At 45.8% G+C, this 23,573-nt stretch overlaps 1 protein-coding gene across 2 annotated transcripts; it reads right to left on the bottom strand.

Moving 5' to 3' along the window:
- Window positions 1-740: 740 nt before the first annotated feature.
- On the bottom strand, window positions 741-22,285 carry UBE2Q2 (ubiquitin conjugating enzyme E2 Q2). Of its 2 annotated transcripts, none has more exons than XM_039337588.1 (13): window positions 22,022-22,285; window positions 13,566-13,667; window positions 10,963-11,067; window positions 10,625-10,681; window positions 9,491-9,628; window positions 8,470-8,554; window positions 6,173-6,233; window positions 5,305-5,395; window positions 5,107-5,165; window positions 4,097-4,145; window positions 3,537-3,632; window positions 2,863-2,938; window positions 741-2,329 (listed from the first exon to the last, which is right to left on the bottom strand). In XM_039337588.1, the coding sequence occupies exons 1-13, from the start codon at window positions 22,202-22,204 to the stop codon at window positions 2,298-2,300; spliced, it is 1,134 nt and encodes a 377-aa protein (XP_039193522.1). In that variant the 5' UTR covers window positions 22,205-22,285; the 3' UTR covers window positions 741-2,297. The 2 variants fall into 2 exon arrangements, with proteins under 2 accessions (XP_039193522.1, XP_039193523.1); XM_039337589.1 differs by having other exon boundaries at window positions 2,872-2,938; window positions 22,022-22,284.
- Window positions 22,286-23,573: the final 1,288 nt, after the last annotated feature.

Here is a 23,573-nt window from a genome sequence, read left to right as displayed (position 1 = left end):
GGAAACCGCCCTCGGTCTGTAGTGATCAAGGATAGCCGCTCTATCCTTCGGCATCTCTATGGCAAGCATTCCTTAGCCCGTGCACTACGAAGCGCAAAATGGGACTCGGAAGACCGGAAGTCTGTCGACCTTTATACTATTTTTTCCTATCTCTATGATCTCAGCTTGTGGTCGGGAGACTATAGAATAGTGCAGATAGTCGACTTTCATTTAGTGACCATTCCAAGTTACAACGGCTCTGAAAAACTGACATGACCATTTTTCACAGTTATGACCATTGCAGCATCCCCATTTATGACGGTTGCAATGTCCTGGGGTCATGTGATCCCCTTTTTGTGACCTGACCAGCAAAATCAATTGAGGAAGCGAGATTCACTTAAAACCGTGTTACTAACAAGTGCAGTGATTCACTTAACTGTGGCAAGAAAGGTCGGAAAATGGAGCAAATGTTTCACTTAGCAAATAAGTGAAATAGATTTTGCTTAACAACAAAACGTTGCAAAATTGGATGTGACTTAAGCACCTTGCTTACCAACAGAAATTCTGTTTGCAAGTCAAGGAGTCCCTGGAAATTGTTGAGTTTCCAATTACTGTTGTGTACCAGGAACTTTTTTGTCTTTTACCATTTCTAAAAATTCAAAATCAGTCCAACTTTTTAACACTTGATATTTACACAAACTTAAAATCACATTCAATTCCCCCCCAAAAATGGCTCTTCCAGAAACATTGCAGTAACAGAATGCTTAAAATGATTCATTTATTCATAAACTTGATGCAAGTTTACAGATTATTGTACACTGCTAAGTTTCCGAATTTTTTTTTAAATGAAACTCCCAATAAAATAAAAATAGAGAAGTCGAGTGTATGCACCTGTCATTGTGCTAGTCCATTAGAAATATTAAACAATTTGATAAGGTATCCAAAATATTAGCCTCAGGTTTTCAAATGAGCTATAGGAAACTCATAGAATTTGTCCTCTGTTTTAAGGCGGCTAAGACAATTCAATAGCAACAATATGTACAACCGAGTAAGCCAAAATCCTGGAAATCATCATAGGAAATAAAGTTCCACCAGGCAGAAGTCTTTAAATCTTGTCTTTCAAACTGAAGTCCAGCATCTGCGATCATCTTTTGGGTATCAAAGAAAGTACAGATGTAACTTTGAAGGTGAAAATGGTGGGACATAGGAGAACTGAGGCATTTTTGGTCTTGGAAAGAAAAATGCTAATTCCTTTAATGCAATTCCAATGAATAAAGAAAGTGACCCCAAATTCAACTCTAAAAAATTAAAATACCTGCTTTTTTTTAAAGGTAAGGCAATAATAAAGCTGTTACTGGCTCACAGCAGTTTCCAATCCAAATTGGTCTTCCAAAAAAGGAAAAGAATTATTTTCTGAACAAAATCCATGGTCATGACGATGGTGACATTTAAAAGAGACCACCAATCTGAATCAAGATTTTCCTGGGAATTCCGTGGCTTTTGTTTTTTTAAAAAATTGGTCTTCTTAAAAAAATAAGGAGTGTCTTGACTTTTGCTCATTGCTTTTTAAGTTCATTATCTACAAATGATTGCAACAACCCGTTAATGGAACTGAACTTATAAAGAGGCTTTCTGGAATTTTAAATAAATTTTCAAGCTTTATACCTAGGGTTCATTCTTGAGAATTATCAGAACAGCTCAGCAACCTAGTAGATATTGACCCGTTGCAAAGTTTTATTGGCACAGCCTGGCTGTGCTGAAACTAAGGAGTTCTAACCTCAAGACAGCCACAAAAAAACAAAAAAAACCCAAACATTTTAATTCTTTCACATTGCAAACTTTCTCCCATATCACCGTTCAAATTAGAAATTCTACAAACATTCTCAAATTTTAAGCCTGGAAAAAGAGAGATTGGTTTTACAAGATCTGAAAACTCTACAACACATTATCAAACTAACTTTATACCTCTTGGCTGACTTTAAATAAAATATATTGCAATCCTCTGCAGTCCATTCTGGAGAAAATAAAAAACCCTGAAGTGCATAGAAAAGTCGATAGGAAATTTTAGTAAACCAAGAACCCAGTGTGAGGGATTCAGTACTAAAATACAGGTAAGCTCAATCCATTGGGAAAATATAGGAAAGTATTAAATTGTTCTGTTCAAAATACTAGTCCAATGAGCAGAACAGTATGGCTGTGATTTATACTGGATATCCACTAATTTATTTATGAGCTGTTATGGGGCCTTTATAGCTTGAGTTTGCATGGAAATAAAATCTTTTACTGATATTAGTCCAAATGTAGTGTGGCCCTCAGTATTATCCATCTTCTTTTGGAGGTGTGAACCAACCTGGAAGAAGCAAATAATTACACATTGACAAATATGCCGGCACAATGGCAAACGAGACACATTTATGCTTTACAATAATTTCATATAGTATCCCTGAAGTCTAGAATGCATGCCGAGATGTATGCCTTGAAAACCCACTGAAGGACACTGGTCCACCACATTTCTGGGTCTCTGAAACATAAAAAGGCTGCAGATAGAAGTCTCTGTGTAAAAAAAATTCATGTTTGTATACGGCTTATAGGGTTGTGTGTAGCACGTGGGAACAACTTAGGAGCAAAACAAATACACTTTTTATTTCCAGCTCCACCGAGTAATCAACACAATGGATCTGATTCCGAAGCAGAAAATAATGATTATCCCAGGGTCCAATTATAGGGAGTCCCCGACTTCCAGCAATTCATTTAGTGACCATTCAAAGTTACAACGGTCCTGAAAAAAGTGACTTATGACCATTTTTCACTCTTATGACTACTGCAGCATCCCCAGGGTCTTCTGATGTTATACTTACAAAACTATGGGTTTTACATACATACCATACATACCATTTTTCTCATGCAACTGTACTAGAGATTTATAAGACTGCTGTGCTCTCGCTAGATTGTATTGGGTCTGGAAGAGAGAGAATGGCTTTAAATGCTTATGTTTCCCTTCTAAGGAGACAAAATCAGCTTGCACAAAGAAGAGGTTGAGATGGTGGACAGAGATTTATACAGAAATATTCATGCTGTGCTAAGACAAAACCTAACTAGGCTTTTGGGATAAACTGCAAATGCACCAGTTCAATCAACACACCTTAAGATGTAAACCATGCTTTACACACCACATTGACTGGGTCCCCAACAATGCTGGGCTTTAAAAGAAGCTAGCGACAGGTACAAAGTGCACTACTGTTTCATTTACCCAGGAGAGTTTTTATTCATTTTATTTAGAAAATTTATGTGGCTTCCTAACTCACTCCTGGCCATGCACAGCTGGCTGGGAAATTCTGGGAGTTGAAGCCCATACATCTAGAAGGGGCCAAGATTGAGAAACCCTGGTATGCAATCTGGGAGAAGAACTTCCAATCGTATTTCGATTAAATGGATTTGCTTTAAAACCTGGCCATTAGGTGATCAAATGATCCCCTGCTTTTTAAGCCAACTGGTTTGCAGTGGAACAGACAAACTGAAGACTTCAACAGCTGGGAACACACACTGATGTCGCTTACCTTATTTGCCCCAAATTGTACTCTGGCTTTTCCTTTGACTAACGTGGCATTAATCTGCATAATGACCGATTCTGTGGAATAGGCGCTGCTCCAACCCTAAAAACCACAGGGGAGGGTCCAGGGGAGAGAGGAAGAAGGTGAAGGGAAGTCCTCCAGAGTCAGGGGTAACCACAAAGCCCTTGACTTACAATACAACCTTTGTTTGGCAACCATTCAGTTACAACAGCACTGAAAAAAGGGATTTGCAACCAATTCTTGCATTTAGGACTGCCATGGCATTCCCTCTGAGCACGGGGTCACAATTTGCACCCTCGGCAACTGGCATGCATTCACAACGGTTGCAACTTCCTGGGGTCACGTGATGTCCACTTGTGACCTTTCTAGGTAGCTCCCAACAAGCCAAACTTCAGTGATTTGTGGCAAAAACAAAAAAAAGATTATAAAATCGGGTACGATTCCCTTAACAACCACTTGTTGTGGTCATAAGTCAAGGCCCACCAGGACATAAAGGTCAGGTGATAATTCCACCATGGGCAGCCACCCTCCAGCCCTGCATTTACCTGTTTAGTTAGAAGTTCCATGCAAAGGGCACCTCCACCCAGAACGTACCTGAGACATATAAAAAGCACACTGAGAACATCTCCAATAGCTCTTCATTTATTTAGGTATTAAAATTTGTATGCCGCCCATCTCTAGGCAGCTGACAACACTAACAGAATAAAACCATTATAGCATTAAAACACCAGACATTAAAAGCTAAAACATTAAAATTAATATTAAAATAAGTAAAACCCCCCCAATCTATAGAGGGAGTGGGAGGCGAGATTTTATACCAGTCTATATTAGCTACCTCCAAAATGAGTAGTTAAAAGTCACATTTAAACACAAACTTCCTTAGTTAAACTTACGAAGACAGGAGCCAAAGGCTCTAAAGTAATTTGAAAAATCTCCCCCCCCCCTTTTTTTTTTTGTCTCTGTACCATGTCCATTCCACAGGTGACAGTTTGGAAACCGAGACCATCAAAAACTATAAAATCAGTTCTGGAGCTGCAAACAGTTTGGGAATCAACGCTGCCACGAGAATAATTTAGCAGAAAAGCAGTTATAGAAGATAAATAAGCACCGTGCAATTATTTCGATATTGCTTTTTGTGACAACCATCTCATTTTCATTTGGGGCATTTTTCACAGTGCATTTTGCTATACTCTCTAAGAGGCTCAGGAAATCTTGATAAACATTAAAATTCTAACCCTTTTGATTCTTGCTCATATCTCCCCAGTTAGAGCAGGAATCCCCTTAACACCTCACATGCAAATATTTTACACTCAAAGGAAATAGATTGACTGCTGACAGTCCAGTTCCAGGAATGAGGATAGAAAAAAAAGGGTTCTTGACACCCAACCTTAGATGATAGGTCTACCTGTATTTCTCTTGCTACTCTCTTGAAAAAGCTGCATCAATAAGTGTCCAGAACACAAGACAAACATCAGATTTGTAATTCCTGAATAATGGCTGAAATATCAGATTTGTAATTCCTGAATAATGATTTAATTTTAAAAAATGGACCTACCCTCCACTGAGCACTGGAGAGACCACTCTTACAAACGGAGGGTCAAAAGGGAAATTATCCTGAAACAAATAAAGAGAGAAGCATTAGCCTCCATCTTGGGAAAGACGGTTGACTCCCCAGAGTGGTGAGAGTGGTGAGAATACGTTGAGTAAAAGAAACAGTCTTGCACTGGTGAATTGCTTCTTCTTTCCTTCCTACCTTAAAAGAGAAGTTGAGCAAGATATATTCCACGCCTTCTTTTTCTTTTAAGACTTGGAGATCGCTGTGTAACGGACTGTCAGGATCGACCCTGGACGAGAGAGAGAGAAAAAGCAGAAGAGATGGAATAATTGAATTGCAAGGCCAAAGGACGGCTGACCAATCCCTCTTCCTATCTCGCATGTTCTCTTCAAGGCACAACCATATCTCCCTAGCGCAGGGGTGGGGAGCCATCCGGCTGGCTCAGGAATTCTGGGAGTTGAAGTCCACAAGTCATAAAAGAGCCAAGGGTCCCCACCCCTGCCCTAGGGAGTGACTTGCCATAATTAAGGGCTCAAATGAATTCTGGATGCCATGCAAAGGATAAGCAACTCTTCCGAGGTGCTGGAATTAAGAAAGAATTCTGGGACCTATAGGAGTAGTCCTCAAGTTACGACCGGTTGCTTAGCAACTGAAGTTACGACAGACTTCCCTGGGAAGTCTTTTTTTAAGACATAACCAGCCCATGGGAACCATTACTTCAACTTAACAACAGCTGCAAAATAGGTCGCAAAACTGGGTCAATCCCACGACTGACTCAGTTTGCAGCCGTGACGGGCTGGCTCCATTACCGTCGTTAACTCAAGGGGTACCTGTAGTCTCAGCGCCTCTGGAGGGGATTAATTCTCCAGTAAAGAGATGTTGCTATTTGGCTGACAAAGTAAAAATGCAGCAAGAGAGTAGACTTTCCAAGAGCTGTGTGTGTGTGTGTGTGTGTGTGTGTGTGTGTGTGTGTGTGTGTGTGTAAGTCTCAGATCTGAGTTTTTGCTGAGTGTCAATCCTTGCTCTCGTCACAGAACAGGGCAGAAGGGAAGGCAAGCAGACTTACTTTAGAAGTTTCACATGCCACTCATATAGGCTGTCATTCACAAGTTCCACTGAATAAATCCCTGTGGGGGGAGGGGGGGAAATGGAAAAAAGAAGCACTTGATTAGGTAATCGGTTTGCAATGGGAACTTCACTAAGTTTCAAAACCAGCCAACTCGGTCCACAGAAGTTTTTTTTTAATATCAAGGACTTTTCAATATCTCTATGAATCCCCCCTACTTTGTATTCAAGGACAGGTTCTCTGAACAAAAGACACTTGCACGAGTATGAAAACATAAACAGACGCAGACCCAGCGGGGGGTACTCAACGGTTCCACCATTTTGATGCAAAGCATCTGCTCCCTATTCCAAAGGTGCTTTTCCAAAAGGCAACAGGACTTTCTTTGGGACTTTTTTCCCCCGTGAAGACGTTTCGCTTCTCATCTAAGAAGCTTCTTCCATTCTTCTGAACGGAAGAAGCTTCTGGGAGGAGAAGTGAAGAGTCTTCAAGAAAAACAAAAAACAAAGAAAGTCCAGTTGCCTTTGGAAAAAGCACCTATGGGGCAACTGCAACCTGGATGACTGACAATCTCCATTGTCATTTGCACCATAAGGGTGGCTTCATCTCTGGACATTTCCCAACCAAACATTAAGCAGGTCAACCCTGCTTAGCTTCGTCAAAGTCAGCCAAGAGGACAGATGGTTGCATGTCACGCCAGTCATTAGAAAGCTCTCCAGTACATCCGTGAACAGGATGGAAGGATTCTGTGGGAGGAAGCTTAGCAATTTGGTTGGTTGTTGTTGTTGTTGTTGTTTTAAACTAGCAGTCCAGGATGCAGCTCTTTAACCAGTGGAAAAGATGGAGGTAGAATTTAAAAAAAGAAACAAACAACACCACCCTGCAGCATTCTGAACCTTAGGCATAAATATTGAATTTACCCAGCGCTTTATTGGTGTTTACAAGCAAGCATTCTTGCTCGTTGGGTATCCAGAGGTAGGAAAGGCTACTACAGGTAGTCCTTGATTTGTTTGCTGCTAAGGGAAACATTTCTTAAGTGAGTTTTGCCCCATTTTACGACCTTTCTTCTTGTCAAGTGAATAATTGCAGTTGCTTAGTTAGTAGCACGGTTGTTAAGTGAATCTGGCTTTTCCCACTGACTTTGCTTGTGAGGGCGTAATAGGGGATGGTCACATGACCCCAGGACACTGCGACCATCATAAATGCGAGTCAATTGCCAAGTGCCCGAATTTTGATCACGTGATCCCCAGGGATGCTGCAACTGTCGTTCGTTAAGTGTGAAAAACAGTCGTAAGTTACTTTTGTCCGTGCCGTTGTAACTTTGAACGTCACTAAATGAACTGTTGTAAATCAAGGGATACCTGTATAAGCAACAAATACGAGAGGAGACCAAAGGCAAGCACTGTTTTTTGAAGACACAATAGGAAGCCTTCTGCTCAGTTAAGCAGATGAAACAATCAGTGGAAAAGAAAAAATTGCAAGCGGGGAGAATGAATTCATTTTTCTTACTTGCGGGCTTTTTTTGCAAAAACAAAAACAAAAAACATGCTCCCAAAAAAACATCATTTTCAGCTAAAAAAAGGACCGTCTCTCACACCATGCTTCCCGAAGGCCAAGCAGGTGCTACTGAATTTAATTGAGACCCAGGTCTAGAGCAGTGTTTCCCAAACTTGACAATTTTAAGGCATGTGGACTTCAACTCCCAGAATTCCACAGCCAACATTGCTGGCTGTGGAATTCTGGGAGTTGAAGTCCACATGCCTTAAAATTGTCAAGTTTGGGAAACACTGCTCTAGAGCAATGAGCGCAAAGGGCTTTGCAACCTGCCCTCGTTAGCACTTTCTCTGAAGTACGCAAATAGCCAGGCCTCCTGACGTCTCTTTGCCATGTCACCTGTGGTATTTTGAGAAGGTGTAAAAAAAAAAAGTTTTCCATTTCAAGACAAAGAAAAGTGAGCTTTTTTTTAAAAGCATCTTTTGAAAAAAGGGCACAAAAGAGAGATAATTCACTTAGAAATCACATTCTGATAGCCCAGCTGGATAAAAACAAGCAAACACCGTGCATCATCTAAATATCGTATCTCTTACACACAAATATAACACATATGTAATTCCAGATGTTTACAGATTGGTGGTGAAAATCTATGCCTGTTCTCTTTAAAAGCTTCCCATGGACTTTATGGACTAGATTAAGCAGGCTAGGAATCGCAGCCATAGTTATGCTTACCAAAAGAAATTATGCCTATAATGTAAGGTATCACATTATTTGCTCCATTAGAAAAAAAAACAAAAAACACTTACCTGTCTTAAAACTTTGTGACCGATATATATCCCTGAGCTCTTTCATTAATCGATCCGATGCTTGGACAGATCCAGAAACTGCACCCTGCAGACAGAAAAAGGGAGAAAAACAAGATATAATCTACTCAAATAAAATGCAAAATAAAAATACCATATACAGGTGGCCCTCGACTTACAACCATTACTTAATAACCATTTGAAGTTATGACAGCATTGAAAAAAAGGGATCTTTTTTTCACACTTACAACTGCCACGATGTCCCCATGGTCATGTAATCAAAACTCAGGTGCTTAGCAACAGGCAGGTATTTATGATGGGTTTTTGTCTCCCAAGCTCACCAAACTGGACAACTTTTAAGACTTGTGGACTTCAACTCCCAGAATTCCTCAGCCAGCCAGGCTGGCTGAAGAATTCTGGAAATTGAAGTCCACATATTGTAACATTGCCAATTTTGGAAGCCAATCTAGGATCTTCCTAAGAGGCTTCCAACTAGCAAAACCAATGCAGGATACACTTAGTGACTTTGGGGGGGGGGGGAGAAGGTAAAATTGGGTGCAACTCACTCAATGACCACGTGGCTTAGCCCTGGAAGTTGCAGCCTCAATTGTGGGCATAAATTGAGGTCTACCTTCAATACAGGCCATTTCAAGGTGATCCTTCAGAAGTCTAAAATGACATGAATTCAAGGCCAGCGAAAAGGCGTGGGGTGCCTCTAACGCCCTCCTTCCGCTTTCGTTTCTTTCATACGGGAAATGCAATAAACTTTCTAATGCAGTGGTTCTCCACCTGTGGGTCGGGACCCCATTTGGGGTCGAACGACCATTTCACGGGGGTCGCCAAACCACGCTGTCCGCCATTTTTTCCCCCCTTTTCCCTAGCTGTCCTACTCCCTCTTATTGGTGGCCACACCCACTTGGGGGTCACCACAACATGGGGAACTGTATTATGGGGTCACGGCATTAGAAAGGTTGAGAACCACTGTTCTAATGGATCCCTTTCCTCGCACCTACCAAGCACTTACGTTTAGGTGATCCTCCCTTTGATTCTTTCGGATTTTTTCCAGAATGGCCAGATTCTCCTTCTCGATGCCCTCATCCTCGGATTTCTTCCCTTCGGCAGGCCCTTCCTCCTTCATGTCGTAATGATCCAGATCAATGTCCTAAAAGACAAGATGGCAGAGTGCTGGAAAGCAGAAGCTCAGGAACACGCCAGCCATCCGGCGGTTTGCGTGGATCACGCCTGTTTCTCAGCCAGGAGAGGCTACCGGAAGACTTTAGGATAGGAACAGGCAAGGCTTACAATGCCACAACTGGAGCAGCGGAAGGGAGCATGAAGATTACAGAAGATCTGGACTGGATAGTTTAATGAAAAGAAGAACTAGGGGCAACATGATAGCAGTGTTCCAATATTGGAGGGGCTGCCACAATGAAGAGGGGGGGGTGTCCTACATATTCTCCAAAGCAGGGGTTCTCAACCTTGGCAACTTTAAGACTTGTGGACTTCAACTTCCAGAATTCCTCAGCCAGCAAAGCTGGCTGAGGAATTCAGGGAGTTGAAGTCCACAAGTCTTAAAGCTGCCAAGGTTGAGAACCCCTGCTCCAAAGCATCCGAAGGCAGGACAAGAAGCAACGGATGGAAACTAATCAAGGAGAGAAGCAACCTGGAACTAAGGAGAAACTTCCTGACCGTTAGAATAATTAACCAGTGGAACAACCAGCCTCCAGAAGCTGTGGGTGCTCCATCACTGGAGGTTTTTAAGAAGAGATTGGACAACCATGTGTCTGAAATGGTATAGGGTTTCCTGCCTGAGCAGGGGGTTGGACTAGAAGGCCTCCAAGGTCCCTTCCAACTCTTGTTATTCTGTTAATCTGGACTGATCCAGACCAGGCCAGCTCTGGGAGAAGATCCGACTGGTTCAAACAAAGGGGCTTTCTAAGAGGTGGAACCAGACGATACGGAAGACAATTTGATGCCTTCCAGATGTGAGGGACTCTTCGTTGCTGGCTAGAATCCAGAACATCTGGAGAGCACTAGGTCGGAGCACTGACCTCCGATGACTTCCTTAGACCTTCCCACCTTCGTTTTCTGGACAGATAAAGATCCAGAAGCAAAAATGAAGAGAAGAGTAGGCTGCAAGCAAGCAAAGGCCACCTACTTCACCCATATCTTCCTCCTCTTCCTCTTCTGATGTCGCCTCTTCGGTCGTTCCATTCTAGAACACAGTAAAAGATCCTCATCAACTAAACAAACTGCCTTCTCCACGAAGATGACTTGAGCAAGGAAGCCAAGAGCTTCTAGGGGTGTCAACAAACGCCTGGCCTGCACGGACAGCCACCGTGGAGCATCCCTCAAACAGCCACTCGCTCTGGCCAGCAATGACAGACTTCTGAGTCACCTCTCTCACCCCGTGGGATGAAACTGTGCAGTCCTCTGCCTGCTTGGCAGAACTTTTAGTCCTGTGTCCTCAAGGCCTTTCAACAGGGCCTTCCTTACCTGGCCAGATGGCAAGGGCTGATCTAACATTTCGACATCCGGATGTTGGGGAAGGTTGTAGAGTCGGCAGAGGTCACAGATCAATCGCTTCAGCTGCTGGAGAAGCTGCGGGGGAAAAAAGGCGATTGAAAGAGGCCTCCGTGGTTGGGTCTAGGCCAGTGGTTCTCAACCTGTGGGTCGGGACCCCATTTGGGGTCGGACGACCATTTCACGGGGGTCGCCAAACAACGCAGTCCGCCATTTTTCCCCCCTTTTCCTTAGCTGTGCTACTCCCTTTTATTCTATTGGCTTTTGAAAGCCAATAGAATAGACTCTCTTGAATAGAGTCTAATTCTATTGGCTTTCCAAAGCCAATAGGAATGGTCCGGGCTGTCTCTGCCCTGCTGAGCCCGCCAAAAGTCCCATTCTGCAAGCGGTGCTGCACCAGTTGAGTAGTCCTCAACTTACGACCGGTTGAGTAGTCCTCGACTTACGACCGGTTGGGGGTGGCGGCATTAAAAAGGTTGCGAACCACTGGTCTAGGACAATTCAACACGGCCAGCTCATCATGGCCAATTCAAGATGGGACAAACTTGCTTCAAGAATTACACTAATGTCGAAGAAGTGGTGGAGCAGAATCATTTAAGGAAGGATGTAAAAGGAGGGACAGAATGAAATGGGAAATGATGTCAATTCAAATAACTTTTTTAATTTGTTTTAAATTATTAAATTGAATTGTTAAATTGTCCCGCAGTGAGTTGGGTGTGGTGAGTTGGCTGCAGCGAGTTGTCCCATTCCACACTGGTTGGGGGGGGGGTTTCCTGCTTCTTCAGCTCATGTCCCACAAGGAACGCTGGTTTCCCTTGAGTTACGAGCCAAAGGCGAGCGGTCTCTACTAACAAATCCAGGGATCAAGGAAACATCTAGTACAGTGGTTCTCAACCTTTTTAATGCCGCGACCCCCAACCGGTCGTAAGTCGAGGACTACTCAACTGGTGCAGCACCGTTTGCAGACTGGGGCTTTTGGCGGGCTCAGCAGGGCAGAGACAGCCTGGACAATTCCTATTGGCTTTTGAAAGCCAATAGAATTAGACTCTATTCAAGAGAGTCTATTCGATTGGCTTTCAAAAGCCAGTAGAATAAGAGGGAGTAGCACAGCTAAGGAAAGGGGGGGGGGGAAATGGCGGACTGTGTTGTTTGGCGACCCCCGTGAAATGGTCGTTCGACCCCAAATGGGATCCCGACCCACAGGTTGAGAACCACTGATCTAGTACTTTTCTTATTAGAGTTAGATCTTTAGCCCTCACTAAATTCCTTTGGAAACAGTTTGCTCTGTTCCAATTATTCTAGCAAAATGGGCAGAGAAAGCCCTGATCCACTCCCTCCTCTGATCAAAATTCATGCCAGAGTGCACGAAAAATCAAGACATCAAACCTGATCCAGAAGCCTTCTCTTTAGTTCCTTGACTTACAACCATTCATTTTAGCGACTGTTCAAAGTTTACAACAGCGCGGAAAAAAGAGTCTTACAACTTGATCCTTACACTTATGACCATCACACGATCTTCACGGTCACGTGATCATAATTTGGGTGCACAGCAAGGATTTATGATGGTTCAAGAGCTCTGGGGTCACATGATTCCTATCTATATATACATTGCTTACTGGTGTACACCGCTTAGAGAGTGCTTGCACTTAAAGCGGTATATAAGTCTCATAAATAAATAAAAATAAATAAATCTGCGACCTTCATAGCAAGCAAAGTTGACGGGGGGGGGGGGGAAGCTGAGTTTGCTTAATGGCCGGTGATTCACTTAACAGCTGCAGCGATACGCTGAGCAAAAAAGTAGGCGTGCCTCACTTAATAACCATTTTGCTTAGCAACAGAACATCTGTGGTCGTAAGTTGAGGACTGGCCTGTACTAGTTTTCCACAGTTCTTGGAATTAGTCAATGATTCTCCAGCCTCTGAAAATAAAACCCTTGGCAGCTGGCTTAGGGAAAGCAATTCAAAAATCCAATTGCTGCACAGACAAACATTAAAAATGGGTTCTGAGTGCCAGCAGGGAGACAATTAAGTTTGCCAATAAAAAAGAGAACTGCAGCATGACTAAAGACAAAAGGGAAAACAGAAGCCAGCATTCGAAGCCAGGATCCAGCTTGCTGCAGGACGACGATAAGAGAAGGAAGCTGTTCTTTTTTCAAATTTCTACCTACTGGGCCTTCAAGGTGCTGGAAACGATGTTTGGAAAGAGAGATTTTCCTCCTGCTTTCTCCTGCATGTGCAGAACACGGGGATGTAAATCAAAATAATAACCCTGTCTAAGTTTGTTTGCAAAAATAGTTTTCTTCTGTAGCACACTGCAGGCAGGTTTCCCACCTTGAAGCAGCATTTATTCACTTCCTGACTTGCAGTTGCTGAAGGATTTGTGAATGTTATTTAGCTCTGGTGTTAGTAATTAAAATACATTATTGACCCGATGAGATCATTGTTATTTTGTGAAGGGCTTTGCTGGATGGAGGGTAAACTCTCCGAGTTGAACGTCATTAAAAACTGAACCCTTCTGAGATTCGAACCCGAGGCCCCCCTCAGATTAAAGAAAGCTCCAGGATGGATTTTTCTTACCAAAGTATTGCTTTTAATATCCTCTAATCGCTCCAGCACTGAAGTCAAGTTGGGGTCATCTGATTCCACAAACCATATTGGCGACGAAGACGGGTAAGACTCCTGCAACGTGAGGGAGAACAAATAGCTTAGCACAGAAAACTCACAAATGCCTTAGCATCGCCTCGGGGATTCTGGAAATTATAGGATGATTCTCCACCAGAAAATAAAACCCACCAATTCATGTCATGATTCAATCTGCTTGTTTTGCTCCTGATGCAACCAGAAGTGGCAGCCGGCACTGAAAATGAAAGAGAGACACTTCCAGCATTTCTGCCTCCCCCCCAAAGGAAACAACGGTTCCTATCTGGATAAACGCTGTTTGCATTTATCGCACTTCACAGATGGGCAAAACTTATCTCGATGCCACAGCCATCAGGGCAGACTCTGCAGCCCTTGGCCGAAAATGGCATTTGCTCTTCCTTGGCAAGCAAGGTGAGAGTCCCTCCCTTCTCCCCAGGAAGCTGGAGTGGTCCCTGCGGTAAGTTTACAACGAACCCTGCGAGGTAGGCGACGTCTAATGGGCAGGGCTGGTTTGGCATCACCCTTTGATCCAAAGGTGTTTTTCCAAAAGGCAACTGGGCTTTTCCCCTTGAAAACATTTCTTTAATGTTGGAAACGTAAAGAATCAGTAGGGACCTACTATCATATGTGGTGGGAATGTTCAAAAGTACAAAAATTTTGGCATTTGATAAAACAGCGGCTAGAAGAGATACTAATGCAGGACATTGAGCTAAAACCAGAGCTCTTTCTGTTGGGTATCACTAAGGATAGATACAATAAAGCAGTGTTTCTCAACCTTGACAATTTTAAGGCATGTGGACTTCAACTCCCAGAATTCCACAGCCAGCATTGCTGGCTGTGGAATTCTGGGAGTTGAAGTCCACATGCCTTAAAATTGTCAAGGTTGAGAAACACTGCAATAAAGGATCCCTATACCTATTATTACAGATGCTAACAGCAGCAAGATTAGCCTTTGCACAGAGATGGAAGGATAATGAGACACCCTCAGAAGAAGAAGTAATAAATAAGATTTTATCCTGTGCGGAAATGGATAGGTTGACATTAGAACTTAAGGATAAGAGTGACACAGATTATTATGAAATCTGGAATAAATTGCACAATTAGTTGGGGAAAAACAGACGGAAAAACTCTCTTGATTCATATTGAAAATATTAAATGAAAATTTAGAATATAGATGATGGGACCCACCAGAGAGAATATTTAAGAGAAAAAGAGACATGTGTTGGAATATGTGGATTACGAATTATAGAAATCAAGTGTTAACGATCTTTCCTTACAAATGTAAACCAAGCAAACACACTCTTAACCGACTATTATGTGATTTATGTTTTAAAAACCAATAAAATTTAGAAAGAAAGAAAGAAAGAAAGAAAGAAAGAAAGAAAGAAAGAAAGAAAGAAGACATTTCTTTGAACTGAAGAAGCTTCATGGATAAGAAATGAAGTTTTCAAGAAAAAAAAAAAGAACAAGAAAGTCCAGTTGCCTTTTGGAAAAAAGCACCTTTGGGACAACCCCAGCTTGGATGCTTGAGAATCTCCCTAGACCTCATCGACTGAGGTCTGGAGATATATAGGTCAATACGAACTGGGCCTGCTATTGTTAACACCAGCTCTGCTCTCTCTCCCAACCGTTGCAAAACTCTTCAAACAGATCCAATTCCTTGCAGGTAGAAGACTAACTTATCAGGGAGAGAGGGCTGCTGGCTTTCTCCCCCCCCCCAAAAAAACCCCATCTCTTTAGAACAGGAGTTGAAGTCCACAAGTCTTAAAGTTGTCAAGGTTGAGAACCCCTGCTTTAGAAGCAGAGAAGGGTCCATCCCCATCCTTGTTCCTGCCTCTGTAATTGGGTGGACTTCCCTTTCCGATGATCAAGGAGCCACGGCTTGCCCTCAGCAATTAGCAACTGTGAAAGCAAACCATGCTAATGAGGAGCCATTTTGCTCACCTTCAGATCAAAGAGTCTGCCTCGGATTTTATTTTAGTACCGGACTGGACCTGCTGCTCCCTCTCGCAATGTTTGCACTGTCTTTTTTACAACCTGCCTCTGAATTACCAACACCCAGATACACCCGATCAGGAGGAGTGTCAGAACACCTTTCAGTCTAGCAGTGATTTATTATAAATCATTTTAATAAGAGGGTTTGAAATGTGCGTCCACATGCCTCCTGATTTTTGAGGATCACGGGCTGCCAGGGTTCTCTGCCTACAAGCCTCACGTAATTTTCTGGGCTGTTTTGTGGAAGCAAATTTGCCGTTTTCCTTTTCCAACTCCTCTGTTTATCCAGAACTTCTGGAATTCCCCAGAGGGTCCCCCACCCAAATGTCAACCAGGGTGGGCCCAGCTTAGCCTCTAAGCCAAGGCCAGCTGAGTGCCACCCCTTGCCCACATCCCCAAAGATCTGAAGCCCATCCCTGGGACGTGAGAGGATGCCAGTGTCCAGGGACAAGTTGCCCTGGCTGCTTTCTTTATCCAGGGTGTTGACGGCTTCACGGCTCGACTGCGTAAAGATTTTGCCTGAACACAATGCTCTGTCCCACGTGGAACAAACAATTCCCTTTGGCGGCACATCTTGTTTGCTGCGCATGGCACAGCACCTCCACGCATGGGGGTGGTGACTTGACATCATCCAGGACCAAATTAATGTTGCCTTTGCCTGGAGTTGGGTTCGAGTTCTGTAGGTAGTCCTCGAAACACGTCGAGAATTGGGACTAGTTGCTAAGCAAGGTGGTAGTTAAATAGGCCTGACTTTATGACTTCCCCCCCACCCCCACGCTTGCTAAGGGAACCTGCAGTTCTTATGGGAATTGCATGGTTGTTGCAGGGCTGGCTGGGGAATTCTGGGAGTTGAAGTCTTGCTAAGATTGAGAAAGACAGCTCTGTCCCAAAAAGAATATCTATCTATCTTCCTGGCACAAAGGCTACCGTTTCCCCCATACAGGGATTGCAGCAGGCAGTGTGCCAGCCACGGGGTGAGGTTGACGAGGCCTTTGATTGAAATTCCTGTTTTGGTGACCCAGTGTCTAGCAAGGACACAGAATCCTGCCGTTCAAGGACAGCTCACAACCCGAGCCACGCTCATTGTTTGACAACAGCTTTGTCCTTCTATGGTGATAACTAGGGAAGATAGGAAGTGTAGTTCTAAATACCCAGAAGGCACTCAAGATTGAAGAAAGCTGTACAAAAATCTCAGGGCTACGGAACAATTTGCATTTTCCTTTCTCTGTGAGAGGATGCAAGGAAAGAAGCAACATCTTCAAACTTCTACCAAAACCAACATCTGCTGGACGGCTTTCCTATTCCCCAAAACAGCCTTGACAAGCAAAATTACATGGCGGTGCCTAAATATGGTTCTGTTCACCAAAGCCACCTGGCTCATTGATTAATGAGGTGAAGGATCTCTCACCCAGCCCTGTTGCATGAACTAAAGTCATGGCAGCCAGTAAAAGTAAGTTTAGTGTTTGCCTTGCCTTGCAAACTTCGTCAACTTTGGCCTAGGCAACAAACCCTCCTTTAAACCAGCCATGGCTACAGCAGAGGAAGAAATCAATCTAATCTGCACAACAGCTTGGTAAGGAGGGGAGGAATCCCATCAGAAATATTCTGAGTCCCATTTTACAGATTCAGGACTGAGCAGCTCCTGTAGTTAAGCAACAGAGCTAAGTGAGATTTAAGGAGCAGGAGATCTGGATATTTTTGTCCCAGAAATAATCCTGGTCTCCGCTCAAAACTAGGATGATCTTGATTATTTTTCAATCTCGCCCAACCCCCAGGATCTCTGCCAGCCTCCTTTTGATTTTCGGACTCTTCCCTCCCAGCCTGTCTGCACTTCTTTGCCAGCAGACAACTCCTGTGTGTATTTCTAGTTCAACTCAACACAATCCCCACAGCATGGAATCTCCTTTCCTCAATCTCCTGTGATTCTCTGCCATTCGCCATTGCTCGATCCGGATCTCCCGTCTCTTGAGAACAGCATTCCCCAAATGGAATTCCTGCTAGGGGCTTCCCACTCAGGACCCTCACCAACATTTTGAGGCAGCTCAGGAAAAGGAACATATTTTGATGATGAAAAGCAGGGCTAGGGAGGGAGGCCCCACTGGGCTGATCTCCCATTTAATTCCCTGCAAAAAGGGTTTGGGGGAAGAGTACCGGGTCCAAACATGGCTGGATCTGGTTGGTGTTTGGTTGAGGGGGACAACCATGGTGTGCCAGAATGGGAGGCTGGGAAAAATAAAATAAGCAGCAACATCAAACCTCTTCCATATACTGCCAAGAAAAGTCAAAAGTGACCAGGAGAGTATTTTAAACTTTGCCTTTAGGGATTACATTAATATTTTCTGGCTGGTTTAAAAAGGCAGAAACCGTACTGGCCAATTGTAAAAAGGCACCCCAGGCTCTGCAAACAGAGGATTTTTGAGCTACAGGCAGCCCCCCCTCCTACTCCTCCCCCCAGTTGTATACTGACCACCATGCCATGCTCCAGGCAACCCCCCCCCCCCGTTGCTCTCTCCCTCTGCCCATTACAAGATTCTGTCTTCCAGGGCCAAATGCTTTTCTCTAGCCCCCAACCACCAAATTAAATATATGCATAATGTCATATTCAATTCTACCATAACTGATTTCTCCCCCCAACCATAATAAAAATACAGGTATTTCTTGACTTACAACAGTTTGTTTAGTGACTATTCATAGTTACAACTGCACTCAATGGAGGATTCTCTCCATGGTCTATACCAGGGGTAGGCAACCTTGGCTCTTTTATGACTCGTGGACTTCAACTCCCAGAATTCCTGAGCCAGCCATGCTGAGGGGAAAGGGGGAGGTTTCCAAGCTGAACCATGCTGGCTCAGGAATTCTGGGAGTTGAAGTCCACGAGTCATGAGGGGGCCATAGTTCCTCCATGCTGGCTCAGGAATTCTGGGAGTTGAAGTCCACGAGTCATGAGGGGGCCATAGTTCCTCCACGCTGGCTCAGGAATTCTGGGAGTTGAAGTCCACAAGTCATGAGGGGGCCATAGTTTCCCCCATGCTGGCTCAGGAATTCTGGGAGTTGAAGTCCACAAGTCATAAAAGAGCCAAGGTTGCCTGCCCCTGGTCTATACAGATATCACCGCTTTTAAGCAAATTATCCTAGGGATTTGCAAACTGTGATCCCTGACCCCCTTGGGGAGAGGGAAATTGAAGCCAGCCGGAGAGCGATTGCAAAATAAAAGGGGGGGGGTTCTGCCTGCCAAGCAGGATCACTGCCGGAACCAGAACACTGCCTGTCCGGGCAAAGCTGGGACAAGTTCTTACAGGACTCCAGTTTAGCCCATACAAATGCCCACGCCAAACTGGGGCCCTGTTAAGCCCCAGTGAGTAACCCATAGCAGGAGTGCTATGGATTACTCACTCCCTGCTCTGCCTGGAAAAGCCGATGTCAACGTCAGGGTTTCCTGCCATTCAACCCTTGATCCGAAACTAAAGTGGATCAAGAAATTAAGAAGAAAAATTCCAATGAAAAGGTTTTATGTTATCCATTTGCAAGGTTAGGAGTTTTATTTGGTGTTTGCATTAAATCTGAATGCTTCCAAGAGGGATGATAATAATAATAATAACAACAACAACAACAACAAAACCAAGCCTTAAGGACAAATGCATATAAAGTCAAAATTGAGAAGACAGCAACAGACAGTAAGTGCCGCCTATGCAAAGAAGCTGAAGAAACAGTGGACCACCTGGTAAGCTGTTGCAAGAAGATTGCACAGACTGACTACAAGCAGCGGCATGACAAAGTAGCAACAATGGTGCATTGGAAGATCTGCAAAAAATATCATTTGCCTGTAAGCAAAAACTGGTGGGATCATAAAATAGAGAAAGTCATAGAAAATGATAAAATTAAACTGCTCTGGGACTTCAGAATTCAAACAGACAAGCACCTGCAACATAACACCCCAGACTTAACAATTGTCGATAAGAAAGACAAAAAAGTCTGGATAGTGGACGTGGCAGTGCCTGGAGACAGCAGAATAGAAGAGAAAGAACTGGAGAAGATAACAAAATACAAAGACCTACAAATAGAAATAGAAAGACTGTGGCAAAAGCAAGCAAGGGTAGTACCAATAGTCATAGGCTCCTTGGGTGCAATCCCAAAACAACTGGAGCACCACTTGAACACCATTGGCATTGACAAATTCGCTATTAGTCAATTGCAAAAGGCGGCCTTATTAGGAACTGCTTCCATCCTGCGACGATATCTGTAATACCATCAAACATCCACATCTGCCTATCCCAGGTCCTGGGTAAGGACTCGATAGGTAGACAAAATGCCAAATCCAGTCTGAACATCTGGCTGACTATGTGATGATCCATAATAATAATAATATCGGAAGGGACCTTGGAGATCATCTAGTCCAACCCCCTGCTCAGGCAGGAAACCCTATACCAGGGGTAGGCAACCTTGGCTCTTTTATGACTTGTGGATTTCAACTCCCAGAATTCCTGAGCCAGCATGGCTCAGCTTGGAAACCTCTCCCTTTCCCCTCAGCATGGCTGGCTCAGGAATTCTGGGAGTTGAAGTCCACAAGTCATAAAAGAGCCAAGGTTGCCTACCCCTGCCCTATACTATTTCAGACAAATGGCTGTCCAGTCTTTTCTTAAAAACCTCCAGTGATGGATCTTCCCTTCAGGCCTAATTCTACTCCCAAATGCCCTCCTAATTTTTGATAAAGTAGAAGCTCATTTGAAGGGAGGTTGGAAATGGCCAGGCCAAGCTGGAGAGATCCCAAATTACACAATCTTTTGCCCTGGCAAAATCTTACTTTTGAATGGGGTCTGCCTAAGTCTACCTCACTTCCTTTAATTCAACAGGAGTTGCTTCGGACACCCCCTCCTTAATTCCAGGCTTAAAGATGAGAGAGGAATATTTTTGCCTGCTTCTCTATTAGAAAATCCACCTCTTTCAAGCGTACCAAGGCTGGTTCCGAAATGAACTGTAACCCTCCTCTGAACCGTTCATTTAATGACCGTTCAAAGTTACAACGGCACTGAAAAAAAGTGATTTGGGACCATTTTTTCACCCCTTATAACCGTCGCAGCATCCCTAGTCAAAATACAGACGCTTGGCAACCGACTCATATTTATGACGGTCGCAGCATCCTGAGGTCACGTGATCCCCTTTTGCGACCTTCGGACAAGCAAAAGCCAGCTTTGCTTTACCCCCCCCCCCTTGTTACTTAACAACTGCAATCATTCACTTGACAAGGTCTTAAATCTCACTTAACCACCGTCTCCCTTAACAACAGAAATTTTGGGCTCCATAAGTTGAGAACAACCTGTATTAGAAAAGAAGAGGGTTTATTTTATTTTATTTTATTTCCCCCCCCCCCAGTTCCTTGCAATGCTAACCAGTGGAGGCTTTTGAATTCTCCCTTCATTCAGAAACAGCCCCTTTAATCCTAGGGGGGGGGGGCAAAAAAAGAGGGGGGGGGAAAGGCCTTTGCTCCCTCCTACCCCATCCCTTTAAAAAAAAAAAAAAATTAAGCCCTAGGTCAGAACTCGGAGCGGAAGGAGCCGAGCGCAGCGGCGTCTTCCAATGTTTGGGCTTCCTGTTTGTTGCAAAATCGAGCCGAAAGCTACACTGTTTGTTTAAAGACGGGGGGGGGGGGGAAGCGACGGGAGGGGGGGGGACATTTCCTTTCCCATTCGCCTTTCAAAACTTGGGGAGTTCAAGCCCAATTTCCGGAGAGAGAAAGACAGACGAGAGATCTGAATTGGGGGGGGGGGAGAGTTTTCCCACCGCCAGCCAGGTTTTCTCTAAGATGGGACATGTAGTCCTTCTCACACACACAACACAACACAACACACACACCCCCCCCAACGCCTTGGAAGGGACGTGCGGTTTCTGGCGGCGTCCTCACACCCACCCACCCACTCCCCTCCCAAGCTTTCCGGAGCGTCGGGCCAACCTTGGCCCGCGACGGGCTCCAGCCTCTGAGCCTGCACAGAGTTCAGCGGCGGCTTGCAGCGCTGGGGGGCGCTTCCCCTTCCCCCCCTCCCCGAAGGAAGGCGTCCTCTCCCCGTCGAGCCCGGCTTTCTGCCCGACCCCCCCCCCGCTCCGCCTCTAGACGAGACCCTCCAGCTTTGGGGGGGAGGGGTCCTCCTCGGGCCCCCCCCCGGCAGTGCCCGCTCTCCAAAGGGGGGGGAGAGAGACTCCCTCGGCCCCACGTCTGCCCTGCGACCACCAGCCCCCTCCCCACTGGCAGCCTGGAGGGGGGGGCGAGGGGCAGCCCCGGTGCCCCCTCCCCAATTCCCTGTGGGGGGGGGTTCAGCCGGCCGGCGGGGCCGGGAGAAGGAGGGGAGAAGACCCGACCGCGACCCCCGCCCGTCCCGACCCGCCTCCCCCCCCCCCCGGCGCACCGTGATGTTGCAGTGGATGGCGAGCGGCGTCGGCGGCGGCGGGGCCGGGCCGGGGGCGGCGGGGGGCACGAAGAGGCAGTGCAGCTCGTCGGGCTTCCAGGAGGCGATGCGGAAGCGCTCGTGGTCGCGGCCGAAGATGGACTCGAGCAGCCGCAGCTCGGCCTTCAGCCCCGAGACGGCCATCCTGGCCGCATCGCCGCGCCGCTCCAGGCCTCGCCGCCCCAGCCCAGCCCAGCCGGCCCCACCCGCCGCCCGGCCGAGCCCCGCCGGGCCGCCCCTTCCCCGCCCTCCCCCGCCCCGCCCCCCCGCCAGGGAGGGAGGGGGGAGGGAAGGAGGAGGGGTCCCGGCCCGGCCCCTGGGGAAGGGTCTGCCTTGGCCAGCCAGGGGGACTCCAGCGCCCATCATCCCCGAGGAGGGAGGGGGTCCCGAAGGAGAAGGGGTTGGCTCTGCCCAAGGAGGGACTCCAGCGCCCATCATCCCCGAGGAGGGAGGGGGTGCCGAAGGAGAAGGGGTTGGCCCTGCCCAAGGAGGGACTCCAGCACCCATCGTCCCCAGGGATGCAACGGTCCTGATAGGCAAGGGGCTGCTTCTCCCCAAACGAACCCCGAAGAGGGCCTCTAGTGTCCATCGTTCCCAAGGATGAAGGGGTCCCCGGTGGGGAAGGGGCTGACTCTCCCCCCTCCCTGCAGGGGAACTCCAGGGCCATCAAGGATAGAGGGGGTCTCGATGGGGAAGGGGCTGCTTCTCCTTCAACGAAGACTCCAGCACCCATCATCCCCAAGGATGGAGGGGTCCCCGGTGGGGAGGGGTCCCCGGTGGGGAAGAGGCCGCCTCCCCTCCAGGGAGTTCCAGGGCCATCATCCCCAAGGAAAAAGGGGTCTCAATGGGGAAGGGGCTGCTTCTCCTCCAACAAGGACTCCAGCACCCATCATCCCCAAGAATGGGGGGGTCTCCGGTGGGGAAGGGGCTGCCTTTCCCCCAGCAGGACTTCAGCACCCATCCTCACCAAGGATGGAGGCAGTCCCCAGTAGAGAAGGGTTACCTCCCCCACAAATAAGGAGGACTCCAGTTCCCATCATCCTCAGAGCAATTGGGTCAGAGTTGCCTCCCCTCCTTTCCTGCTTTCCTCTCCAAACTCAGTGGATTCCATCTCCCATCGTCCCCAAGAGGATGGGGTTGGGCTCTAAAAAGCATCTACTTCCCTTCATCCCTCTCTCCAAGGTGACTTCAGGTCCCATCATCCCCACAAGGATGGGACAATGGAATTTGATTTTGGGGGGGGCAGGCTGGTCGGGGCAGATAGTTCCCCAACTTGGTGCCCTCCACAGAATCTTCCTGTTTCCTGGTGAAAGGATGATGGGAGCTGAAATCATCAAAATCCACCCTGTGAAAGGTGTTTATTGGTCTGAGGCTCACTGGGGATAATGGGAGTTGGGATCTAAGCCAGAGGAAAAAGTTACGTTGCACCCTGTGGGAACAAATAGGGTGACTTGCAAGAAAAATTCACTTTTAAGGGCAGCTGATCCAATCAAACACATTAAGGCTATCTTTT

This window comes from Crotalus tigris, unplaced genomic scaffold (assembly GCF_016545835.1).
Source record: "Crotalus tigris isolate CLP2741 ecotype Arizona unplaced genomic scaffold, ASM1654583v1 scf7180000017683.1919423, whole genome shotgun sequence".
NCBI lineage: Eukaryota > Metazoa > Chordata > Lepidosauria > Squamata > Viperidae > Crotalus > Crotalus tigris.
This window is presented reverse-complemented; position numbering and strand designations above follow the sequence as displayed.

Excerpts from the sequence above, each read along its gene's own strand:
- UBE2Q2 (XM_039337588.1), bottom strand. The coding sequence starts at position 22,204 with ATGGCCGTCTCGGGGCTGAAGGCCGAGCTGCGGCTGCTCGAGTCCATC. Across the intron at positions 11,068-13,565 it reads ATATTAAAAGCAATACTTTG|CTTCTCCAGCAGCTGAAGCG; the intron begins GTAAGAAAAATC and ends TTTCCCCCGCAG. Across the intron at positions 2,330-2,862 it reads TGAGAAAAATGGTATGTATG|GTTGGTTCACACCTCCAAAA; the intron begins GTATGTATGTAA and ends TGCTTCTTCCAG.